At 43.3% G+C, this 11,018-nt stretch overlaps 1 protein-coding gene across 2 annotated transcripts in view; it reads left to right on the top strand.

Moving 5' to 3' along the window:
* The window catches only part of map3k13 (mitogen-activated protein kinase kinase kinase 13), a 51,707-nt gene extending 41,836 nt beyond the window's left edge, over positions 1–9,871 (top strand). For both annotated transcript variants that reach the window (XM_080752561.1, XM_080752562.1), the window contains exons 11-15: positions 66–209; positions 952–1,702; positions 1,835–1,905; positions 2,193–2,484; positions 6,146–9,871. In XM_080752561.1, the coding sequence (XP_080608687.1) occupies positions 66–209; positions 952–1,702; positions 1,835–1,905; positions 2,193–2,484; positions 6,146–6,247 (1,360 nt within the window). In that variant the 3' untranslated portion in view covers positions 6,248–9,871. The remainder of the gene's footprint in view (positions 1–65; positions 210–951; positions 1,703–1,834; positions 1,906–2,192; positions 2,485–6,145) is intronic.
* Positions 9,872–11,018: the final 1,147 nt, after the last annotated feature.

Raw genomic sequence — 11,018 nt, 5'->3', positions numbered from 1 at the left:
GGCTCTGCGTGTCCTTCACCGTCCTGCAGTATCTGCCTACTAATGCTGTTGTCACCTCTCTGTAGGAGGGAACAAGCGGTGGAGAAGAAGTATCCAGGCAACTACAAGCGCCACTTGGTCAGGCCTATTGTCAGGCCCAACGCTGTGGAGAAGCTCATCAAAAAGAAAGGAAGCATGTCCCATAAACCTGGGATGCCTCCCACCAAAAGGTCTGAGCCCTGGCACTTTGAACACATTTCTATTCTTCTGCCTACACATACGTCATGTCCAAGTATGAGCAAATAGGAGAAGGGGATCAACATCACGTGATTCACTTGTTATGCCTAGCAAAGACTCAAATGTATGTCTCAAAGAATATGATTTGATATTGGCACAATCGTGGAAGATTTTGAATGTTTGGCGATCCCGTTTAAACTTTTCACTAGATCGGTGGTTGTTGCAATGCCCTGCACTGCAATACTTCACCATATCTTGCGCTATGACGTAATAAACCCATAAAATTTGTTCCGTAATGCAATTAGAATGGTGAAAGCTGTGTTGTTCCACCCAGAGAAGCAATGGCAGAATTGACAAAGACCCATACTTTGTGTGTCTCAAAGAATAGGAGAAAACAGCCATTTGGCAATAATTCCCTGTTGTTGCTGCTCTGCACATGTCAGCATTTGCAGGTTCATCAAGATAGGATTTACATACAGTACACACACTAATCCATACAGTAATCCCAAAAGCCCAGGAAAGTAAGACAAATTGACCTCGATTTCAACTCTCATTATGTTCCAGTTAAGTCATGTGGCATATAAGGCCATATACCGTCCAGCATCATTGGCCAATTCTTTTCATTTAATTATTCTTTTCTTTTTCTTTTTTTAACACAAGATATAATGTAACAGCATAGGCTTAATTACCTGCCTCGACTTGTGCATTAATATTGCCCATTGTAATCCAATCCAGGCCGGATTTGCTTCGCTCTGATGGTATCCCGAGCGTTGATCCCCTCCCCTCCCCGTCACCGTTATCTGGCAGCCCCAAGGTCTCCACGCCTCCTGGCAAGGCCCGCTACCGGAGCAAGCCTCGCCACCGCCGCGCCGGCAGCAAAGGCAGCCACAGTGAGTTCCCTGGGGTGCTGAAGCCTGGTCCTGGGGCAGCAGAGGAGACCCAGCCCCTCGATGGGGAGCACTACCACTATCATCTCCATCACCTTCATCACCACCACCCACCACCAGATGGCCCCCTCCTGCCCTTGAAGGGCCGCGTGGAGGCTGTCGCAAACTGTGCCAACAACTTGCGTTATTTCGGCCCGGCCGCCGCCCTCCGCAGCCCCCAGACAGATCACCTACAGCGGCGCGTCTCTGGCTCCAGCCCGGACCTCATCTCCACCGCTGTGGATGCGGCCTCCCGCCAGCGGACCACGTCCACCGGTTCCGAAATTATTCCAGGTAATGGCGCGGGCTCTCTGTGCCCCTGCTGCCAGGCCCACCCTTTCCCCGGCTGTATGCACTGTCAGGAGACGCCTCCTGCTTCCAGCCATCCAGAACTGCCCCTACACGCTCTGCTCGGCACCCAGGAGGGGACGCCGTCCACACCGGCAGTGCCTGGTAGGGTGCCCGACCCCGCTGCTGACGCAGAAGACACAGAGAAGGTAGAGCCGCAGGAACAGGAGGCGTCCTCTGGATTGCCTCGCACAATCCGACCACTCAGGAAGGTCAGTACACAGCTACAGTATGGCTGGCCTTAAATCAAATAGTGTGCTTGCGTGCACTTGCGAGTGTGTAATAGGCAGTGACCGACCAGTGAAACTATGATGGATTAATAATGATAATTGCTCCTCTATCAGGGTGGTGATGAGTCGTCTGAAGAGGAGGAGGGGGAGGTGGACAGTGAAGTGGAGTTTCCAAGGAGACAGAGGTAATACATGCGTCAGCATTAACATTTTGCTCACAGGGCTTTAACTCAACTCATTCAGACAGATAGGATATTTTACTGAATGACCTCAGTCTCTGAAAATAATTGCGTTAAATACTACTCTCCCCTCATGCTGTGTCCCTCTTCTATTGGAAATCGCCCCTTTCTCTTGCATCATCCTTTCTCCCTGTCTTCCCTCTCCTACTTTTTCCCTATTTCTGTCCATCTTTCCCCTTCACCCCCTCGTCTGTCTCCATTTTTTCCCTTGCCTTCCCTTTGCGTTCCCATAGACCTCACCGCTGCATGAGCAGCTTCCAGTCTTACTCCACCTTCAGCTCAGAGAACCTGTCTGTGTCCGACGGAGAGGAGGGCAACACCAGCGACCACTCCCACAGCGGGCCCCTGGAGCGGATGAGCACCAGCCAGGAGGAGCACCTGGACGAGCTGCTGTCGCACACGCCAGAAATCCCCATTGACATCACCACACAGTCGGACGGCCTGTCCGACAAGGAGTGCGCCGTACGCAGGGTCAAAACCCAGATTTCCCTCGGCAAACTGTGCTCTGATGACCACAGTTTTGAGGTCAGACCAAAAATCCTTGTGATGTTTTTATCTAGTTCATTCATTTAGTTCGATATTTTTGCTTTAATATCAGTTTTCTCTTTCAGCTCATGAAGAAAAAGAAATTAAGGTCAACTGAGACACATAGTGATTGAAGACATTAGTATTGGAGTGAAACAATGTAATAAAAGGAATTAACTAGTTGATGTGTTTGATCATGATTAGCGCAACGTTGCAAAATGAATGTTCCCCTAATGCACAGAAGACTAAAGCTCTGTATATAAAGAAACGAGGATATGAAGTATCTTGTTTCTAGAGCTTCACGAAGGGGGTAATAGGTGGCATTCCTTTTGATAAGGAGGGGATGAACACATTCAACGGAATTACATGAGTGGTCGATACCTGGAGGCTTTCATACTATCGAGAGGGTGAAATGCAATTGCTTCTATCAGTCATGATAATTTGAATTTGTTAAGTTGTTGCAGAGAGTCTTCAGTACAACAGGTGCGTTGCTTTTGGGCATGCTGCAGCGGTATGTAGGACAGATATGAAGTGCAGGTGATGTGGGTAAGCGGGGTGTTGTGGCCTGAGATTGTGTGAATTATAGATGGAGGAGGCAAAGTGCATTCAAAGAAGCACACTATGCGATGTCCCCTGAAGAAAAGAGAACCTAAATTGACAACTGAGAAGATTATGTATGCAGAAACAAGTACTGTATACTCTGTACAGTATACAGGTATAGGACCTATACCTGTATAAATACCTGTTTAATGCACTTTGCTTCCTCCACTTTGCTTTTTTAATCTTTACCAATTTGCTTCTTTGCCACTTTGCTTCCTCGTATACTATAGGCAGAGATGGGCACAAAATACAAAAAGGTATTTGAAATACAAATTAAAATACTATGTGAAATGGCCTGGGCCACAGTGTAGTGGTCCAGGCACCAAGGCCAGTAATCCAGCCTGGCAGCGTTGAGGGTTCGAGTCCTGATCCCGGAGACATTTGCTGCGTGTCTCCCCCCCATCTCTCTCCCCATGTCCTGTCTACAGCCTACTGTATATCTATCAATAAAGAAAAAAATATATATACTAGTCTAATCTATGTGAAATACTTACTAGATAGGATACTGTCACCAGGATAGTATCTTGGTGACAGTATCCTGGTCAGTATTAGACCAAGTACTGACCAAGTGATTTAATTTATTATTATTTGTTATTATTTTTCAAAAGACTTTTTTGTATTTTGTGCCCATCTCTGACTATAGGTATACTATATAGGTACCGGTAGGTAGTTATGGACAAGTGTCTACCATTTTTGTCACAGCTAGGTTTATAGAATAAAAAAGAATAGTTCCCACTCCTTGGGGTGTTTTTTGTCAATGTAATACACAGTATAGGTACTGTATATACTAGGGGGGTAACAATACATTTTAATTGCGATTCGATACATATCACGATACGATATTGGTTTATTCATGGCGATATGATACGATTCGATTCAATGATTTAAAATCTATATAGTAACTATTTAGCAAAGAAATTAAATCTGTGTGACAGTTGTGGATAGTGCAGGTTTTTAAGGGAAACATGTATTATTATGGCTATAAATAAATAAACACAGTGACTATCTGCCAAATACATGGACATTGTATATTGACAAACCTGCACCTTGACATGAACACAGAGATTACACACATTTATCGATAGACCACGTCACCAGTGTAGCTATATGGAAAGAAAAATAAATTAAACCCCTCCTTTTCATTTTTTTCTTCTTAAAATAATAAATACAATGCACAAGTAGTTAGTATCGATACAATCGATTCCTTGCACTGCCGATTCGATACGATACAAAATTAAACGATACGATTCCATTTTAGCTGTTTTCATTTTGATATACTTCGATTTCTAAAGTTTAAAACTATATTTCGATGCAGTTACTATATAGTTACACCCCTAGTATATACTGTATGTAGATATACAGGTATATGCACATAGGTGAAATTCGTCCTCTGCATTTACCCATCCAATAACATGCCTGCGCTCAGGGATAAGTCTCTTGCTCAGTAGCCTTCCCTAACACAGGCTGATTTTGGTATAGAGGGGGCGGATTCACCGGCTGAATATTGGTTCACGATCTGTGCCATGGCCCGCCTCCCACTTCCTATGCCAGAAATTGCAGCAGGTTACCCCAGGCTTTTATTTTTCTTCCTATCGCCAAAATAAAAGCCTGGGTTTCCGAGGCTACTTGCTCAGGGACGCGTGATTATAGATCCAACTGGGAAAGATGGATAACCACGCCCCGGACTCATTTTTGAAGCTTGTGATTGGCTGAACCGGACGTAGGGAGCGCTCCGTTGTAGTCACTTGGACCGCGCGAGGTGCACGGTACCCAATTATCATGGCGTTTATCGTGCGCTTGCCCAGGCCATAAATATAACGATTGCATTCACCACGGCTTCGTAACTCGCGCGGCGCTCCGCTGGCCTTCGCGCCGCTTGCAGTGTCGTGGACAATAACTGTGAAAACGAGCGCTCTATGCCGTTTCCATCCATCTTTCCCAGTTGGATCCATAATCACGCCTCAGGGACACACATTGACACATTGCTGTGGAATCGTACCTGGGACAGCCACCAGTCTGGCTCACCAGTCAGGCTCACTAACCACTCAGCTATGGCCGGCTCCATTTATTTCTATTATGGTACTAGTGACAGGAAAAGAAGGAGTGTTTTTGGTGGGGGTGGAGGAACCCAAGCCATCCCAGAACATATAGAGTAGATAGGAATTAGGCTTAAGTAGTTCAGTGTAGTGTAGCTGAAGGTCACTAGCTGTTTCCTGTTGTCCAGTGTCTCCGGTGTCTCCTTTGCTGTGGGGAAAAAGAGTGGACTATGTACAGAGCTGACACCGGTCAAGCTGACATAAGTGTATAGAGGATTGAATTAACCGAGCTGTGGCAATTTAGCTTGTGCTCATTGGTCTGCTTGCTGCCAATCAGCCCAAAGGCTTGGTTGATTGATGCTTTCATTGACCAAAGAAATACAAAAGCTTGAGCTTTTTTGCGTTGTGGTCCTTTGATTGCAAATGTCTGTGTAAACTGAGTGCCATGTGTTTGGTGGGGGGCTGATAACAGTTATCACCTCTAGGGCTGATGCAGCTTCATAGCATACCCAGCCTTTATTTGCCCTGGGAGAAAGGAGGGATAAAAGTACAGAGAGGGTTTAGGCAACAACGAATGCCTGGGTGATAATCTATATGAAATGTAACACTTTAGTTTGTTAGCTCAATAGGATATGTTAACACTGTAATCAACGACTTGTAGGCCAGAGATATCTGTTACTGACTGACCTCACACGCGTCACGCATGCATGCTGCTCGCACGCACGCACACTCATACACGCGCGCGCGCGCACACACACACACACACACACACACACACACACACACACACACACACACACACACACACACACACACACATAGTAACGCTACTCTTCAACACCCCTCAATGTTTATCTCAGCTAAGTATTTTCCATATTCCTAAAACATTGTGTTCTCTGATATTTATTTACTCTTGCCTTGAATGAGAATGTTGAATGAAATTTATTTTTTATCATTAGTTTGATCTGTAACACTGAATTCATACTGTACTAATATGTCTGTCTTTTCGACTGTGTTCCCCACAGAATCCACTACAGTTTGGTGACTCTGATTGTGACTCTTCAGAAGCAGAATGCTCTGATGCCACTATTAGGAACAACAAACAGGGGGCCCCATCCTCATGGTGAATGACACCTGTGGGCTCTACTCTCTCTTTGCCTGGAGGCTATCGTAACCCACTCAGCCCTACAGGGACCACAGCAATAAGAGGACCACACTGTAAACAACGCTTCCCACGGCAAAAACATCATGCAGTCGCTCTTAGATCCAACCCTGTTCTTGTCACCACCCACCCCCATTTTCAACCCAGCGTCCAGGCAACCCAAAAGGCAGGGATTCCCTTTTGAATGATATTGTACAGTAGATCGTGTTACATTCATAATTTATTTTTGTCCGGGTTTTGAGGGAAAATCAGGAACTCTGTACATTCTCTGAGACTAACAAAATACAAACGAACAAAACAACAAAAGACACAAAACTGAGCCTGGGCTGACTGTGTGGCGGTGAGACATTGAGAAGGAAGATGATGATGATGAAGATGACGAATGACGAGGAGGTGAAGGATCAGTGAAGATGGACACCAGTGATGTCCTTATGGTGCGTGTCAAACATGTCTTATCAGTAAGCGCTGGTCTCTCAGGTGACTGACCCATACTTAGGGTATCATAAAAAGTATTCTGATGTTGGTCAAAAGAAAGGTTGTGGGCGTTTGTGAGATTTTCAAGGCATTAGATCAATCCCCCCCTACCCACCCATCCGCCCACTAACCAGCACTCTTTGATTACAACAAAATGAATGAATTGCTTTATCATGAGTTTACAGTACAAACCCCCAAAACGTGCTCCCTGCCCTGGCTAGTAGTATACCAGGGAGAAAATCACACCCAGTGTGAAGTGAGCGGTGCCTTTGAGCAGTGTTAAACTATATGAATTCTTCTGTTGTCCATTAATGTCAAGGCTGCTCAACAGCGCCACTTGGTCACCCAGTGGTATTGCAGCTGTTGCTACTCATACAAGGCGTATGAGTATACTGCAAACATAGAGACATACATAGGGACATACACACTCAGTCAAGCATGGGAGCGCTTGCACCGTTCAAAAAGTCCAAACACCAGCATGAACAGCCTGTCTCATCCACCCCGACCCTCCCAGCCCATCTCCCCTGTGTTGGTCAACCACGTTATGCATCTAGTCATCAGGATTCCAGCTGAACCATCCTAGCATGTCTGATTTGGCGCGTGTGTGCAAAGGCTGCCAGACGACTGCATGAGTGGACAACCTACTTAGAGGAGAGGAGACACAGACCCAGCTCACAATAAGGAAAATAAATAAAGAGAGACATTAGGCTACTCTCCCAGGTTCCAAGTCCTTATAAGAGAAATACCGACATGATCATCATCATTAATCAGATGTCATGAGCAGATCAAATGTCAGTATTTATGATTATGAAGCCTTTCCTCTTCACATGACTGTGACGGTTTCAAGTCTCATCTCAGGATTGCTCTAGAACTGTGAGAAACCAGACTGGACCAATTGTGTGTTTGAATGTTTTTGAGTGGGATATTATTATGGACCATGCAGGTATATAAAAATGTCTTAAGGATAGCCTTGTTCTTCAACCCTTTATTGTGGTAATAGACATTAATGTTATGTAGCAGAGTAGAGCGTTTTAGTTGCCATTATGGTGCAGTATCCTTTTTTGTAAAAATAAATACAACTAAAACAAAAAAACATTCGGCCCAACACTCTCCCATTTCAATTTTCTAGCAGGGCAATACTGTACGATAGAGTTGTGTGTTTGTGGCAAGGTACTAATTGCACCGTTCAGTAAAAAGCAATGTCAAAAGTACAGGCACCTAATTGATTCCTGTGTTGTAGTGAATGAACAGCAATAACATAGCTTAATGCTCAGGTGAAGGATTGCTTGCTCAGGACAAGAGGTGTCTAGCTGGCTGGACACAACACAGAGTGACTAGTGACAAAAGACAACAATTTATGGCTATTAGCTTATGCATACCTATATTTTTAAACTGTCCTATTTTCTGTGAACTTGCCTTTTCCTACATTGATGCTCAGGTTTAAGTTGCTGAATGAGAGTAGGAGCAATATATCAATCTCCTCTAGATGGCGACAGCTACAGTGAATTGTTTTGCCTTGTTTTGTGTAAATGTAATGATTTCATTCCTTCTATCCTCAGCCAGTGACATGAACACTGTGTTGAGCACTGTGTACACTGTGTTGAGCACTGTGTTCATGGAACCCTTGCAATATTACTTTTATCTTGTCATATTTGAAAGGGGATACTGCATCTTTGGAAGCTATAAGGTATTTTTCCTTGTCCCAGTGTTTGTCATCAATCTAGATCATTTTGTAGTTAGAATAGCAAGTCAGGGTTGAAGTTAACAAGTTAATGTCAAACGTATACATGTCATAATTGAAGTGTGTGGAGTTGGCTGTAATTCAATGTAAGGAATATAAGCCAGAGACAAGGCCACAGAGCAACTAGTCCGCTCTTGGTTTTCAATGACCTCATCTCAGTGTTAGCCTCTCTCCTGTATATAAGCATCTGTAAATGTCATGTGACTTGATTTTCTGTCTTCTCCAAACGTATCTTACGACAAGCTTGGGGCCTCTTGTTGCTGACTGGCCAACTGGCTGTCAATAAGTAGCAAGCTATATTTAAATTATCCTTGTCTGTTATTTCATCAGTATTGAACGTTGCATTTGGGGTGTGATTCATAAAAGCTGGGTTCATTTTTGAAGGTCTGTGGGAAGGCAGTAAACATTTGCTTCAAAGCTGGGTGGAGATGCTTCCCACTGGCACTGAATACACCTGAGGGTCTGTCCATGTTCAACCTTCTCATGTTTACGAGTGAAATGTTATAATCTAGTGTAATGTAATTACTGGGAATTAGACCAAGCTGTTAACAGCATTGTCTTTCTGGCATATATCCCGTGAGGTATGATTGTTGTAAAGTTTTAAATTATTTTGAGTCTTTTTTTTTTCTTTTTTTTTTGTAGCTGGTCTACATGATTATGGAATTAATTTATTATGGAATGACTGGGCATGTTTAGTGTTGTTTTTAATTTCAGGCAGCTTTAGAAATGTTATGTCTCGGGTTAGTTCTCATGATAAGTATTATGAAAAGAAAGCACAACAAATGGATATAGGAAGTGGACAGTATTGTGAAGCATAAAAAGGCATAATCACAGCATTGATCTGGTCATATTATCTTTTAAACGTGTTTTGGGGTCTTTTCTTTTGTCTTTTATTTGTCTTACATCCTGACAACTCATCAATTAAAATATTGTGTAGAACTTCTCTTTGATATCATTAGACATCAGGTTTGGATCTTGCTGGCTTAATTATGCACAGCAACACCAAGTTTTCCTTAGGATTATGTCTTGATATAGCTAGGCTATAAGGCAGTCTCTGAACGGAATATGACTTCATGCCCGGAGACATGTATAATACAGGTTCTGTCCATTCTGCAGTGATCTGCCCCTATTCTTAACCAAAATACCAATTACTTGAGTTTCTGTGCAAGTAACTCTAACTGTAGAACATAATTTTTGCTTTTTCCTATACCAAACATCTGTTTCTTTGTCACTCATATTTCCAATTCCTTCTCCTCTTGAATGGCATTATGATCAACCAATCCTGACAACGTCCTGTATTATTCTGTGTACAGTGCAAGGGTTATCCGGGAGAATAAAATCAGAGCAAACAACTGCATGGAATAAACGCTGATGTACTGTACCAAACACCCTGTGGTCTCTGTCTGTTTTCTTAAGAGAAACAACGCTGAATTACAGTATATATTTTTTAAATTATACTAGATTGGCTTCTTATTTGTAAACATAAAGTGAGTGTCTCCCAAAGCCAGAAAAGACTGGCATTGATCACCTGAGGTGTTGTTACCTGACACCTGGGCAAAAGAGATAATCTAGCCTGGCTCCAGCCCCTGAATCGCTGAATAATGGAGTGAAACGAAATGAGAATTCAGGATGATTGAGTGTCAGGCTAGAGATAATCAGGTCAGGAAAGGAGGGTGTCTTCCTCTCAGTCTGTTTTATACAGGCCTACAGATCTACAAGTTCACATAGAGTTAGGCATAGTTTTACTGAAGTTAGGGTTAGAGTTAGGCATAGTTTTACTGAGGTTAGGGTTTGGGTTAGGGTTAGAGTTAGGCATAGTTTTACTGAAGTTAGGGTTAGAGTTAGGCATAGTTTTACTGAGGTTAGGGTTTGGTTTAGGGTTAGAGTTAGGCATAGTTTTACTGAAGTTAGGGTTGGGGTTAGAGTTAGGCATAGTTTTACTGAGGTTAGGGTTAGAGATAGTCATAGTTTTAATGAGGTTAGGGTTAAAGTTAGACATATATTTTACTGAAGTTAGGGTTAGAGTTAGGCATAGTTTTACTGAGGTTAGGGTTAGAGTTAGGCATAGTTTTACTGAGGTTAGGGTTAGGCATAGTTTTACGAGGGGTGTCAACATTGGACTGTCAGAATCCAGGAGATTTATTTTTTTGGGGGTGCGCGGAACTCCCCAACCAGGGTCTGGGGGGTGCTCTCCCTAAAACGTATTAATAGATATATTTTCCTGTGTTCTGTTGAATTGTGTGCATGTTTGATACATTTATCAGGATTACTTTACTAGCATGTGTACAATTTCAGCCTAAAATACCAAATGTAGGTGTACAGATTTGATGACTGCAGCAAAGTAAGACATCTTTAATAATGATGTCTCATCTGTAAGTCATTACTTAAGTGAATATCTGTATGATCTTGCATGAATTGCCCCCACCCCTAAAGCGGGGGGTCTGGGGGTCCTCCCCCAGAATTTTTTTAACATAGTAGATTTAATCTCCTGTGTTGTGGTGAATTTTGTGCATGTTTGATA

This window comes from Nannobrachium achirus, assembly GCF_963921795.1.
Source record: "Nannobrachium achirus genome assembly, chromosome: 22".
Lineage (NCBI taxonomy): Eukaryota > Metazoa > Chordata > Actinopteri > Myctophiformes > Myctophidae > Nannobrachium > Nannobrachium achirus.
This window is presented reverse-complemented; position numbering and strand designations above follow the sequence as displayed.